At 43.4% G+C, this 16,039-nt stretch overlaps 1 protein-coding gene across 3 annotated transcripts in view; it reads right to left on the bottom strand.

The window, feature by feature from the left end:
- APC (APC regulator of Wnt signaling pathway) overlaps positions 1–16,039 on the bottom strand; it is a 170,991-nt gene that overhangs the window by 21,077 nt on the left and 133,875 nt on the right. For all 3 annotated transcript variants that reach the window (XM_077290378.1, XM_077290389.1, XM_077290400.1), the window contains 2 exons: positions 8,585–8,692; positions 1,222–1,320 (listed from right to left, as the gene is read on the bottom strand). In XM_077290378.1, coding sequence (XP_077146493.1) covers positions 1,222–1,320; positions 8,585–8,692 — 207 coding nt within the window. The remainder of the gene's footprint in view (positions 1–1,221; positions 1,321–8,584; positions 8,693–16,039) is intronic.

The raw sequence follows: 16,039 nt of genomic DNA, 5'->3' as shown, positions 1-16,039 counted from the left end.
CCGCACACCAGCCCTGGGACGGGACCGCACCGCAAGCTGACGCTTGTAATGGAGCGGTCCGGGGAGCGTGGCGAGGAGCGAGAAAGGCGGCGGAGGGTGAGTATAGCAGGTTTTTTTTTTTATTATTTTTAACATTACATTTTGTACTATTGATGCCGCATAGGCAGCGTCAATAGTACAAAGTTGGGGACACACAGGGTTAATAGCAGCGGTAACGGAGTGCGTTACCCGCGGCATAACGCGGTCCGTTACCGCCGGCATTAACCCTGTGTGAGCGGTGTATGCGGGCGCCGGCAGTGAGTGCGGGGAGTAAGCGGCCATTTTTTTCTGGACTGTGCGCGTCGCTGATTGGTCGTGGCAGCCATGACAGGCAGCTGCCGAGACCAATCAGCGAACGAATAACGGTGACAGACAGAAGGACAGACGGAAGTACCCTTAGACAATTATATAGTAGATGTACAGCAACCTTCTGCATATAACACATGCTAGAGGATGACAGAACGTACCTAAGCCAAAAACATGCTATCACTATACCAACTTCAATGTTTCTGAGAAGCTAGGTGGCATTTATATCAATACCCAAGATCCTAGAACATAGGGTCTCTAATACAATACTTAACCTCCCCAATTCGTATATACATGCCACAATGGGCCACCCCGGTGAAGGGACGCCCGGTGAGAAGCTGTGCGGCAGGTAATATATATCCGGCTATTACTTCTTTCATTCCCCCATTTCTATTGAGGCTGTTATGCCCTCCGTATTGGCCCATTGTGGCATGTATATACGAATTGGGGAGGTTAAGTATTGTATTAGAGACCCTATGTTCTAGGATCTTGGGTATTGATATAAATGCCGCCTAGCTTCTCAGCAACATTGAAGTTGGTATAGTGTCAGCATGTTTTTGGCTTAGGTATGTTCTGTCATCCTCTAGCATGTGTTATATGCAGAAGGTTGCTGTACATATATATATATATACCTACACTCTTTTTGTGCTGTGACGTCCCTTAGTATGGTATCTGATGTATTTTTTGGATTGATCAATTGTTCTATTTTTATTATTTACGAATAAACATGATTTTATATGGTATTTGTGGGATCTCTTCTTGGCCCCATTGAGATTATTATGGGATCGTGTGTTGTAGTGTTTTTGAAGTGCCCTATGTTATATTTGGACATTTAGTGATTTAGAGACCACATTCAGTGTTACACTGTACATTTACCTTGGTACCAAGATGGCTGTTCAGTCTTCGTGGAACGGAGTAGGTACTGTTTGAGCTCATAACACTGGCAGTCTCATGATCCCCACGAGTTGCGGTGCCCTATAACAAAGCAATGAAATGTGATCAAATGCATTTCCAAGTGCTTTAATGCCAACAGATGTCACCTTTTCTTAGAAACCCCAAGATGAAAGAAAGCATTTTAACAAACCAGATTATCAGCACCATACAGGCAATGAAAAGTAAAGAAAAAGACAATAGCTTACATTTCTCTACACAGATGTTTCAGGAATAAAGCCCCCCATACACAACAGATAGCCATGGTTCAGCTGACAAATACCTCTCTGGACTCCCCCATACACAGGAGAACCGACTCCTGAGCACTACTGTGTTCTCTATGAGTGAGCCACTGTCAGAATCCTCTGGCGGTGGATTTCACCAAGAACAAAGATTGGCACTCCAAAAATCAGACATGCTGCAGGATATTTCTCTGTGCTGAGGGAGAGTCGGGAAGCCCCCATACACATTAGACTGTCAGCTGTTCTGGCCGGCGTTGGTATAATGTGTATGGGGCCTACAGTACTTGCACACATAATGAATATGCTGTGGATCTTCCATCTACGTTTGTGATCACTAGGATATTCCACTACTTAATTATAGCCCTGGGGCACTGCTTACAATACGGAAAATGCGGGAATGCTGTGATGGTGCAGCACTACATCTACCGTAATTCTCCCCTTGCACAAATGCACTCAGCCATGGGGCCATGCCGCCGATGCTGCCAGTAAAATCAGGTATCTGGGGGCTGCTGTATAGGGAAAAACAGTGAAGAAGGCCCAGCACTACATCAACAGTGCGTTCCCCTCATTCTCAGTGATACTATGGGAAACCCCTTTTAAATGATAAAAAAGCAAATATTCATATGGATAATGGTTGCAGTCTTATATGGTATAAAAGGGGGAAACCATTTCTAAAACGTCAGTTATTAAAAAAAAAAAAAAAAAAAAAGCTAATATTCCTCTCCCGCTCTGGCGCTCACGTCACTGTTTCATGTAATGTGAGCGCTGCAGTCACTCCGTGTCCACTAACAAAATATTGATAAACAGATCGATGATTGGCTGCAGCGTTCACATGACATAACATCATGTGGGTGCTGGGAGATCAGGTGAAGGCATCATTGGAATGGCATCCATATGGAAGGGGACTATAAGATTTTCTTGTTTTACTTCTGGGTCTCAGGCATTTAAGATGGGGCAGTCCAAATAGTGGACAGCCCCTTTAAGAGGGCGCTCAACCTAAAACAAATACTGAACTCATCAGAAGCATCGGGTGTCGTGAAAATAGTCGTCCTAAAGGAAGGCTTATGACATCAAATTAATCACAGCACAATAAATGCTGGTACATCTCAAAAATGCAACAGAAGTTGTTTTCTACTTTCCTATATTATAAAGCCAGAAATGTGTAAGATATAGTAATAAAGGTAACTGGTAATCACGCTTCAACACGCAGCTTCACAAACAGCTCACCGCTCGATTTTTAATCTTTCATTTAAAGAGGTGGAGTTTACTTGTTGGAGCCTCTGTACCCATCAAAACAGAGCAAGAAAGTAGATACGGCAGCACGCTCCGTGATCTAGCACTGCCAGCACACAATGGGAACTAGTCTTTGCAGAGCGCTACTTCCGAGGAAAGACTTCCTTCTCACGAGACAGGATGAGAGATGGTGATCACTTACCAGATGATTGGTGAACAATCAAGTGAAAATCTTTTGAGAAAAGAAATCCAATATTCATAAAGTCTCAAAAAATCATGAGGAATATGTATTGGTTAGCATCAGTTTCAAAAGGTACACTATTAAGACACCCAGCACAAAGGGCGATGATACAGGGGGCGCTGCTTTTGTTTCTTCTCACAAGGCACCAAGACATAAAATATTCACTGGTCCAGAAATACAGAAGCATACGGCTCAGTCTCAGGGGCACGAAGGGATTACAGCTCCATCCATTAAGTCATGCAGTGATTAACCTTCTCCACCCTTGCAGCACTCACGGACCTGACGATTCCCCAGATGGCCCATGAAGGCCCTATGCTCCAGCCAGTAGCCATCTGGCATGAAAACACTATGCAAATACAGTGGAAAGGAGACTGGCAGAAATACACAAAATGTCTAAGATCTCAGAAATAAGAAATCAAGTGACGCTGCACAAGAGAGCCCTTTACCAGGTAGTATCGGCATATTCAGACATTGTATCTTCTAAGTACCCAACAATCAATAGGTGTCTCAGGAACAGTTCTATGTATTATATATATATTAAATATATTTACAAACACAATGTTTTTAAAAACATGTTTATTACACAATATAATGCCTATTAACTAGTACATAGGCCTTTCATATTATCTTCATTAATAAGATCTTACTCATCAGTGCAGACAAAAAGAAACAATACTTGTACCACCGAGTTCAGAGGCCATATGGTCCTCATAGGGACAGCCATGGGTTACACCAGCAGGACAATTCAAGTTTTGGAAGCGGAGCAGGTAAAATGACTTGAGATCAATCTTTGCCTAAGCATTAACACAATATCATAAGACTCCATCAATACACTGTCTTCTACCTTCTGTAAAGTAGTATTCTAGCTAATTGTGCACCTCTAATGCTAAAGCACCTGTAATACTCTATGTGCGGTATTTGTTTTATCCCATACATTGTGAACCTTTAATTATGAGGAGCTGGGTCATGTTATACCCATTCTGACAGCCAGTCTAAGGAGTCATTCAAAAGTCCAATTTTTACATACAAGTGCTATCCGTGTTTTTCACGGATAGCACTCGTACCTGTTGCAGTCCATTCAATGTCTGAATTTTTCCTCGGAATGAGTGGTCCACAGGAAATGTTGGGAGACACGTCCAATTTTGATATGAGGGTCAGATCCAAATCAGCAATGCAAGTCAATGGGTCAGTGAAAAAAAAAATCAGACTGCACTCAGAGGACATCAGAGTGCAGTCCAATTTTCACACACTGTCAGAATGGAGAAGATGAAGTCTGTTTTGTTTTTTTAAATTTCTCCACTTGTGAGAAAATCAGATGACATCAATGCCACACTCTGAGCAAACACTGATCAGAATTACCAGTCTGATTTTCTTGTACATGAAAAAAATCAGAATGAGGCCTAATACTTTCTCTGCAGTGAATAAAAGTAGTCAGACATACTGAGAACGAGAGGATTTCCTCTCCACCCACTAAATCCCCCAATTTCTGCCTTATATAAGACTGCAGTAATGTTGTAAGCGAGTGCTTACAATTAGATGAAGTGGTAAACTTTTCTTGAATCAAACTGTTTGTGTTGTGTGAAGAATTTGTAGCGAGATGTAGCTCTGGCCTATTTCTTCTGCCTTCTGCTTGTAACGGGCACAGTGAGAAACTCATAATAAGCAGGAGGCAGAGGATACAGGATAAGTCTCTGCAGTGTCAGTCAGGAGACAAAGTCATTGGCTCCCATAAGATGGGATAGGGCAAGTCCAGTGTAATGAGTGTCCACCCCTCTGCAAAAGCAAAAACATAGGAAATGCATCTTACATTAAGGAAACTATCAAAAAGAAGCTAATATGACAGAATACCTAGCACTTCAGCTAAACAAGTATATACAAAGGCCTTACACCTAAATACGGCAACATGTAGCACTCCAGCTGTGGGGAAACTAAATTTTAACCCCTTAGTGACCGAGCCAATTTTGACCTTAATGACCAAGCCAATTTTTACAATTCTGACCACTGTCACTTTATGAGGTTATAGCTCTGGAACGCTTCAATAGATCCCACTGATTCCGAGATTGTTTTTTATTGTACTCCGTGATAGTGGTAAAATTTATTTGATATGATTTGCATTTATTTATGAAAAAAAAACAAAAAAAAACAGAAATTTGGGAAAAATTAGGAAAATTTAGCAATTTTCAAAATTTAAATTTTTGTGCCCTTAAATCAGTCATATCACACAAAATAGTTAATAAATAACATTTCCCATATGTCTCCTTTACATCACAATTTTGGGAACAATTTTTGTTATGAAGTTAAGGGTTAAAAGTTGACCAGCGATTTCTCATTTTTCCAATAAAATTTACAAAACACATCACATTTGAAGTGACATTGGGGGATCAATATGACGTAAAATACCCAAGAGTGACACCATTCTAAAAACTGCACCCCTCAAGGTGCAAAAAAACAAATTCAAGAAGTTTATTAACTCTTCAGGTGCTTCACGAGAACTAATGCAGTGTAGAAGGAAAAAATTAACCCTAACCACGACACACCCCTAACTCTAACCCTAACCCTAGCACCAACCCTAACCCTAACTGCAAAGAATGGGGAAAAAAAAACACTTTTTATTTTTTACCTAACTAAGGGGGTGATAAAGGGGGGCTTGATTAAATATATATATTTTTTATTTTGATCACGGTGATTGGGTCTATCACAGTGATCAAAATGAACCAATAGGAAAAACGTCCTATTGTTGCCGGGTACCGGCCAGCAGATCTCAGCGGGTGCACTGCACATGCGCCCCCCATTTTCTTCCAGGAAGATGAGGAGAACTGGAGGATAGAGAAGGAGGGTCCAGGGATGGCAGAGGTACAGGGGGTGGGGCCTTGGGGACCCCATTTCTCTCTCCTCTGGTATGCTAGATCATATCAGAGGAGAGAGAAACGAATGGGAAATTGGACTTTTTTTCAATTGCTTTTGTTCGGTGAATAATGGCGATCACAAGACTGAGGACAGTAAAAATCGACCTGAATCATGTTTTCCGCTGTCTCAGCTATCCTCGGTAGCCAAGACCCCAGAGATTTTCCAACGCTGGGGGGAGCTATAAACTTATTTCTCAGCGCCATTAAAAAGCGGTGCTGAGGAATAAAGCCCCTTAACTGCCACCGTTAAAAGCCGTATCGGCAGTCGTTAAGGGGTTAAAGCAGCATTACAGTATTTTTATTTTGCCAGTAACATGTCGACAGCCTATAATTATAGTGGCTCTGTCTCATTATACAAACATTATTAAACAGCAGTATTATACATTGTTAAAGTTAGACTCCATCTCCGTCCACCTGGCCTGATTGACAGTCCCTCAGAGTCCCTCTGTTGCTCAAGTCCCACACTGGTCAGTACAAGCTGCAGCCGTCAGTCATGCTGTGGAGGGGTATTTAATACACTTGGACTCATAAAATGTATCAGGATCAAACAGCCATTCTGGGTAAGTAATGCATCAAACAATTTATACAGTCTGTATTGTGAAGTACCTGGGGCACAGGAGCTACTGAGAACTGACAACTCCCAGCCTACCCCACAACTAGACAATGCAGGACATGCCAGAAGTTGTAGTTTCACGACAGCTAAAATGCAGTAGATTGTTGGCTCTCTGCTCTGTAACGTTCTCTAAGAATAGCCAAAGCAGCAATACACAGGTAAAAAAAAACAAAAAAGTACTGGTGCTCTAAAAAACCAGATCCGATATCAACAGGGGAGAGACCCCAAACATCTTGGACTGGGCAGTTGCAAAGATAAGTATGTGTTAACCAAAAAATAAATACACATTTTGGGTCTGATTCAGACAGATTTTGTTTTTGGCATTTTACATGTGGCCTCAGCTTAGTCGGGAGAGGGCTACTGCAAACACAGCTGACAAATTCATCAAAGTTTATGCCAAACAAAGGTGGCAGAAAGTAGGACACATGTATTCCCATCACTGACCGGAGTACATTCCTTGCACTAGTGCACAGCAGCTGAAAGATGAGCCAAATTTATTAACAGGGAAGCTCTTCTAAGTGAATGTTGAGCATCATTGCACTATTCCAGGAATATTACTTTGCCAGTATTGGCACCACCAGGTACCCGGTCACCAATTATTCTGGGGAACCCCGTCACATACTAGATTCCCCTGAAGTGGCTGAATAATACAAATTACGTGGCCCCTGACAATGCTAGGAGCTGATGGCAGCTTCATGCTGCCAAAAAACTGCAGCCAACTGATTGCTGGGATTGTGGGAAAGCTGGTGGAACAGTTGTCAGACCGGCTATCAAACAGAGCCAGCTAGTCATTTTATTTTCCATTATATTCTATACACTTTTGCAGTGAAAATAATAATAAAACTGAATTAAATCTTAAGCCAGGACTCCTCAAGCAAATCTTCTGAAAAGTATATCACGAATTTACATGATGCTTCCCCACATGGGGACAACTGTGATACCTACCATAAGAAAGTTTCCCATTAAAATAAATGAAAGAAAATTAGACGTGCTTCTTGACAGGGACTTGGTGCCGGATATTTACCCACAGGGCACTTCTGCAGGGAAAATACCGCCCCAAAAGCTGCTGTCCTTATGGTGACACGACACTGGTCATTTCACGTTGGGGATATTCTCCGCAGCTTGTGTATGAGAGTTCTAAAAATCTTATGCAAAATGATAAAACTGGAAAAAAAGGAAAATCCTGACTGTATAATGTAAGTCTGCAAGGACAGGGTCCTCTCCCCTCTGTACCAGTCTGTCATTGTAAATTGGTTTACTGTTAACGATATCTATAACCCTGTATATAGCCCCTTCTCATGTACAGCACCACGGAATTAATGGTGCTATATAAATAAATAATAATAATAATAATATATGCCCCATGTTTGCACCCTGCTGGATGACTACCAAACAAGTGATATTTTTATGAATGTAATGAGCTTTTGTCACTACATGTAGCTAATCTACAACACATCCATTATAATCCCTGAGGTTTACTATAGGGATATATGACAGGTCACTGACTGGGTCTCCTTACATCACACGTGCACATTCACACAGGACCACGAACATCAGTGACCCCTTTTAACCTATTTTACTAATAAACCATTCTGGCAGACGAGTGGGCTTGTCTTGCTCCTTATGTTCGCTGTGCTGCTCCGCTTACTAATCATTTTAACCCAAAACTACCGCAACGCCGAGAACGCTTCTTTTGTGATGTGAAGAATAAGAATGAATACTAAGAGCAGAGAGAATAAACCCGCACGTGTCACCTGTGCCATTACCGCCGTAATCCGGACTAACATTATCTAGCCTCTTAATCGTCATCATACGTTAAGACAGAAAAATACCGCCTGCAGTCTCCCCGAACAAAGAAAGCGCTCAGCACTTGGCTGTAATACCCCGGACCCCGCAGCATTCTCACCGCTGACTCTAGGGCTCATCTCAGCCACCGATGACCGAGCCCCTGCTTAGCTGTGCACTGACAGCACAGATATTAAAGGGTTATTACACACACAGCACACGCCGCCATAGCAGACTAGTCAAACACATGGAGATAACGTCAGAATCAGTCCTGTACATTTTCTCTCACCTGGCCATTCCCAGCAGTGCTGCTCGTGGCGACGTCCGACGTCCCTTGTCCGTCCAGAGGCTTCTCGGCGTCCCTGCCTCCAGCTTCATGCTTGTTCTGCGGCGGCCTCTGGAAGAGCGAACAGGAGTTACATGGTGACGGCTACAACAAAGCAATCCTCCCAACAGTCAGGGCAGCGGTCACTGCTGGTCAGAAACCCCCGGGATTAGCGGGGCAGACGTGTGATGAGGAGGACGTGTGCCGGCTGGGGATTACAGCCCTGCTAGACAAAGGATGTGCTGGGAGACACGGGAAACCATCCTCCACCAGCTGAGGAGAGGGAGCTGCTCCACGGCACCGGCGCTGCTGCAGCGTCACATGACCGCAGGCATCTTTCAAGGCCACGATTGTTAGAGCAGGACATTACCAGACAGGTCTGAGCGCAGAGCATCTGAGGTGGGATTCCAATCACCCTGTAAGGGCTGGGATTTTCAGGTGTCCCTGAGACTAACAGATGGCTGTCATGATCTGATGTATTGTGCGGGGTCAGAAGGGCGGCCTCATTACGGGAACCGTAGGGATGGAGACACCGACTAACGAGCAGACATCCATGCAGAAGTGGCGCAGGAGCGGCCAGCTTTCAGAGATTTTATTTGCATTATTCCATGTATTTTGGACTGCAAACATGTTTTTGTTTTGTTTTAACTAAATGGGGGGGGGGGGGGGGGGGGAATCAGAAATTTGCATAAAAAAAATAAAAAAAAAGCTTGTGTCACTATTTTCGGTGACCCGTAACGTGTTCAATGTTTGCTCAATGGGCACTGTGGTGCCTTATTTTTGCGCACTGAGCTGACTTTTTTATTGATACCATTTGGGGTACACATGATGTTTCGATTGCCCCCTTATTGCATTTTATTGCAGTGTTGCTGCACCCAAAAAACTGAAATTCTGGAGTTCACATTTATTTTCTGACTACGCCACATACCGATCAGGTTAATTACGGTAATTTTATATTTTTTATAGATCGGACTTTTATAGACACAGAGATAGCAAGTGTGTATATTTTTGAACTTACGGTATCTTTAATGGGGGAAAGGGCACTGTGATTTGAACATTTTTTTCATATTTTTTAAACCTTTGCTTTCACTTCCTACTGTATTAGTCAGTCCCCTTGGGGGGACCTGGTCACTTATAATATACACAGCAATACTACAGTTCTGTCATATATAGTGAAAATCACGGTCTCCGATGAATGCCAATCACAGACTGGCTTTCCCAGGAGAAACAGGATGCCAGGCATGGGGGTCTTCAGCAACCCCCTGGCCGTCATGGTAACCTGTCGTGGTGCAGAGAGGAAGCATATACCGTATCAATACGTCACATGTCAGTAAGGGGTTAATGTGGTCTGTGGTCATTAATCAGCTGAGAGGAGCTCAGAATAGACAAAGTTACAAACTCTCCAGCTTACTGACAGATTCTCAGTTAATTCATTCTGCAGTCAGCAACACAGAGGCTACGGATGACAAACAGTGCAACATTTTTAATGAAGTCTAATTGCAAAAAATAATCTTAGCTTGAAATGCATGTATTTCAGGAAAAAAAATTAACAAAATGTAAACTGCCACTTTAATCCACATCAATAAGTAAAACAAAAAGCGGGCTAGATAATTCACATAGCCAGTGTGCGGAGGATGCAGGCACTGTGCACAAGGTCTGCTCGCTCACATTACTTTTCCTATCAGTCATCTAACCATTAACTGACCTGTCTGCTTGTGTCTGACCTACTATTGTCCTCTCCGATAACCTCCTCACACACTGATGAAGATTGCCTTTGAGTTGCCCTAATTCTCTGGACCTTTACAGTCCATTGTTCCATTTTATGCACAATCTCCGTTTCCCCACACTTCTAGCTCTCACTGCCCTAGAGACACAATCCCAAGTATCTTGTCTTACAATATTACATACAATGATCACATAATAGCGCCACACACAAGGTCGCCGAGTGCTGACACATTACTGCCGTGCCTGCCACCGATGTGGAACGACCAACTAAATGTGCTGCAGAACATCCAAAACAGTACAAACATGCAGAAATATCAGCGCCTTTACTACACTGATCCTGCCCCATGTACAGTGCCATGCAACATAGCCAGAAGGGCTCTATTAATAAGGAACATTATTCAATTATTTACAATAAAAATGCAATAAAAGCAGCAAATTAAACAGGTCTCCCCCTCTCCCGCATCGTGTCATTCAGGGATCATTCACAGGACAGGAAATTATTATTTAACAACCCCACAAGATCATTTCCTCTATTTTAAATCTTAAAGAGGACTTCTAATTTTTGAAAAACACGTGAGCGTAGGATGGGTGGCTAATCAGATTCATTTGAATAATTCGCCACTGGAGATCAGCACCACTTACATTCTTTACAATACTGAAAATGAACATTTTTAGCGCTGCCCCCTCTTCTGTCATCGGTGAAGTGGGCGCTGCAGGGCGAGAGAGCTCCCGAGTGCCGCGATTGGTCAGCGCAGCCCAAACCTGGTCGGGAGTTGTGACAGCGGAGCGGAGAAGGTGATTGTATGGGAAACTCCGGGGATGGGACATGGGGCGCGGGAGAGACCAGCAGAAGCGAAGTGTGCTCACCTGGGCTCCATGCCCGCCATAACCTGCAACTGTTCCTGCCCCATCATACTAGTCCTACTGAAAAAAACAACAAAAACCAGTAGGACTTCGGCATGATCCAGACTTCCTATTAAGGCTATGTGCACACGTAGGAAATGTGGTGCAGAATTTTCTGCACTAAATCTGCATCTGCAGATTTGATGCAGTTTCTGTGCAGTTTCTATGCAGTTTCTGCGCAGATTCTATGCAGTTTCTATGCAGATTCTATGCAGTTTCTGTGCAGTTTCTGTGCAGTTTCTATGCAGATTCTATGCAGTTTCTGCGCAGATTCTATGCAGATTCTATGCAGTTTCTATGCAGTTTCTATGCAGTTTCTGTGCAGATTCTATGCAGTTTCTATGCAGTTTCTGTGCAGTACAATGTAAATCAATGGAAGAAAAAAAAAGCTGTGCACATGGTGCAGAAAAATCTGCAGCAGAAACGCTGCAGAACTGCACAAAAGAAGCGACGTGCACTTCTTTGAAATCTGCAGCGTTTCTGCGCAGATTTTTCTGCACCATGTGCACAGCTTTTTTTTTTTCCCATTGATTTACATTGTACTGTAAATCACAGTGCAGTTCTGCAGCGTTTCTGCAGCAGAAAAATCTGCTGCAGATCTGCACCAATTCTGCACTAAATCTGCATCGTGTGCACATACCCTAAAGGTGCAGATCAGCACATCTGCTATTAATCAGACTCCATTCTCGTGTAGGTAATGATACTAGCATTGGTGTCTGTAGCTAAATTACATGATTTGCCAGTTATGATGGTCAGCGATCCAACCTTGGAGCGCCACCATTCTCTTTTGATAGATCCCGCTAGTCAGGTAACTTCATTTTTGAAGTCCTGCACACTAAACTTAGTGAGGCTGAGCTGCATACACCTTAACTAACAGCACAGAACAGAGGGGCTCTGCGCCCAGACCCTTGCAGAACATGCGCAGGATTTCAAAGACATCACCAGACTGCGGAGCGGTCAGTCATAAGAAAATGGCGCATCTCCAAGGATGCTGTAGCGCCCTGATGACTTAAGGCTGAGTCACACAACGATATCGTTAACGATATCGTTGCAATGTCACGCTTTTGGTGACGTAGCAACGATCCCGCTAACGATCTCGTTATGTGTGACAGCGACCAACGATCAGGCCTCTGCTGGGAGATCGTTGGTCGTTGGGGAATGATCAGGACCATTTTTTGGTCGCTTATCACCCGCTGTCATCGCTGGATCGTCGTGTGTGACGCCGATCCAGCGATGTGTTCACTTGTAACCAGGGTAAATATCGGGTTACTAAGCGCAGAGCCGCGCTTAGTAACCCGATATTTACCCTGGTTACCATTGTAAAAGTAAAAAAAAAAACACTACATACTCACATTCTGATGTCTGTCACGTCCCCCGGCGTCCACAGGGTTAAAACTGCTTTCGGCAGGAGCGCTGCTAATGCACGCGCTGCTGCCGAGAGCTTCCCTGCACTGACTGTCAGCGCCGGCCGTAAAGCAGAGCACATTCAGTGCAGGGAAACGACTTACCAACGATCACGGCCAGGTCGTATCACTGGTCGTGATTGATGGTAAGTCGTTTAGTGTGACTCCTGCTTAAGGGTAACGGCTGTACACACTAGGAGGCAAAAGTAAATTTACAACTATGGCAAACAACACATCGCTCAGCACCAAACACTATTGTTATTCTGATTTATTTGCCTACAGCAGCATGGGGTCAGGTTAATAGCCGATTTCATGATGTCAGGTTCCCCCTAAACTGAAGGAGATTTCTGCTGTAATTTACACCACTTTCCGGCATAGATTATAGCACATTTTATAGTCTGAGGATGACCGTGCCCTCCTACTAAGGCTCACCCACAATAAATTAATAAATTAAGAGTAAAATACAAAAAAATCACCTTTGAGTTTGAAAGAAATTGAGATTATATTTATTTGGCCTTTATGTGACAGTAGATATAATCATAAGACTTTTCTCCAATACATATAATGAGTAGAGATGGAAAGTTCGAGCTCTGGTACCAGAACACTATCCGGGCCCAAATTCACATGAATGGGTGGCCAGTGTTTGCCACGCTGTCATGTGGAAACCGCGCCCGTCTGACCGGTGGTAATCATTTTACCGCTGAGTAGAAGCAGTGTTTCCCGTCCTATCAAACACATGACAGTGTGACAAACCGGTGTCCGGGGGTCAGAACCTGAACAGTAACATGGACTTCCGGGTGAATTCCGTGTTTGGTGTCCATGCCCAAACAGTGGGTGCTTGTTAGGTACGGACGCCAAACTTTACTGTTTGGGTTCACCCATCTCTAATGAGCAAATTAGTATTCCGGAAAAAAAGCTGGTGAGATTCTCTTCTCTAGGAAGTACCAAAGTGGAAAATGTGAGTATCCAGCACCTGATAATGTAACGGCAGAGGGGAGCCTTGTGCTTCGATCTGGCACCAGTAAGCCAATCTCGCTGTTCCATACAATATACTACAACGAGAAAATTAATTCACCTATTTTTCACATAAATTCACAAGAAGACAAATACATAAACTTGATGAATTAATTCACCAATGTACAGTATACCAATCAGCAGCAAAACACAAATCAGGAAAAAAGTGACCTCACCTTTGGAGAGGAACCCAAACATTACTACCGTGTTTCCCCGAGTATAGGCTCTAGCGGGGGGGAAAATCGCACTCACGAGACAATTCCAGCTGGCAATTGCTGATGGTGGCTGGTCTCTCGCACAGAGATCTGCGTTGCTGTCAGGTCCCTTACCATTCCAGCTGCTTTACACTGCAGCTCACACACTCACATGGGGTCCCAGTATCACACTGCTCTCAGTAACTCTGTGCTAGAGATACCGCTTCCAGCCAGCAGGGGGAGCCAACCGCTGTGGAACGCAGGGAGACCTGACAGCGACACAGATTTGCATGCGAGTGGCCAATCACTTGCCTTGCTTAGGCTCTGGTGAGCGCGATGCTTTTGGGGGTAAACAGTAGATAGAGAATAATACATTTAAAAAAGAAAATATAAATACTGCATGTATTTAGCCTGTAGATGACACCACATACAACACAAATAGGGAAAGGCAAAAATATAAGACATCCCCTGAAAATAGGCTCTGGTGCATTTTTCTGACCAAATATATAGTATAAGACCCTGTCTTATTTTGGGGGTAACACGGTACAAAGAGCAGATAACTACCCATCATGCAATAAGATCCCCTCTGTACTATGCAGCCTGGATTAAGGATAAAGGCTACAGTATTTTTATGGAATAATCAGCAATAAGACATTGCTGCTTGTAAGGGTTCATCAGCTAAAGAAGGAATCAGCTTCCAATAAAGGGAGAGTAAAGAGTCTCTTATTATACGCCGTACACAGAGCGAATGCTGGGGCAGGACTTGCCTCTGGGGCAGGACTTGCCTCCGTGGCGGTTTGTAGCCCCCTCCTGTTCTATAATCCTAGTGACGGAGCATCTCTAGGCTCCACTACATGCAGGAACGCACAGACATCTACGCTTTGTGGCGTAGACTTGCAGAGTAGACACTAGAACTGTAGACGGCTTAGTGCAGGACTGCCACGGTGCTGATCAGCAGCCCACACAGAGGGCGAGTGGCATCTCTATGGGTATGGGCTCAGCGCAGACTCGGACCACTGAAGCCTTGCCATTAGTGTGGCCCTAATCTCCCTTACATCAAATGTTCTCCCCCCCGATCTGCACGGAAACATTTTTAGTTGCCGGAATGTCGAGCAAATTCATCCAAATACACAGACTTCCTGCTCTAGATGTTTAACACTACTGAAGATTTGCATCTATTTTTCTTCATCCAAATTAGGCAAATTGTGCACATTACTGAAGGAAAGCGACCTAGCTCAGATTTTATAAGCAATCGTAGAGCGGACCACTATAGGTGACCAGTAATGGTCATGTCACTGGTTCACACCAGATTGTGGACCTTAATCCAGACAGAATATGCTGCCATTGTATGCAAATAAGGTATTCTATACCCCAAATCCAAGCTTCAGAAACAAAAATCCTAACAAAAGTGAATGCACACGAAAATTATAAAATCCCCAGTGTATTCATTAATTCCATTGACATTGCATGAAAAAAAAAAAAAAACCTTAAAAATTAGCTTGAGTTAATTACAATGTGTTCACTGGCCAATTATGTGAACATTCTACAAAAAAAAAAAAAAAAGAAAAAAGGTGGCACTCTATCCTGATAAAGCATGTCAATGTGAAATATATGAGATGTGAATATCAATACAGCTTCTGAATATTAGGAAAAAATGAGACGCTGTGCACCTAATTTGGCCAATCATGTGCAAAGCGTCTCATTTTTTCCTAATACTCAGAAGCCGTATTGATATTCACATCTCCTATATTACATTGACATGCTTTAGCAGAGTTTTGTATATTGCATATGGAGGTGGCTGATCCTAGTATGCACCTATTCACATAGCTTGGATGTGCCAGTCAGTCTTTGTTAAATTTGTATGAACATGACCTTAGTCTGTGGCACAGGTTAGTTACTCAGCGCTTAGGCTATGTGCACACGATGCGGAATGGGGTGCAGAATTTTCTGCACAAAATCCGCATCTCCTGGCAGAATCCGCAGGTGCAGATTTGCCGCGGATTTCCTGCGGTTTTATGCGGAATTGATGTGGATTTTGGGCAGATTTTCTGCGTTCTTTCTATAATGGAAGGGGTCAGAAACGCTGCAGATCCGCACAAAAGAAGTGACATGCACTTCTTTTACATCCGCAGCGTTTCCGCATGGATTTTTCCGCACCGTCTGCACAGCTTTTTTTATTC

Source organism: Ranitomeya variabilis, chromosome 1, assembly GCF_051348905.1.
Source record: "Ranitomeya variabilis isolate aRanVar5 chromosome 1, aRanVar5.hap1, whole genome shotgun sequence".
Classification (NCBI taxonomy): domain Eukaryota; kingdom Metazoa; phylum Chordata; class Amphibia; order Anura; family Dendrobatidae; genus Ranitomeya; species Ranitomeya variabilis.
Note: the sequence above shows the minus strand (reverse complement) of the source record. Positions and strands in the feature narration are given on the sequence as shown.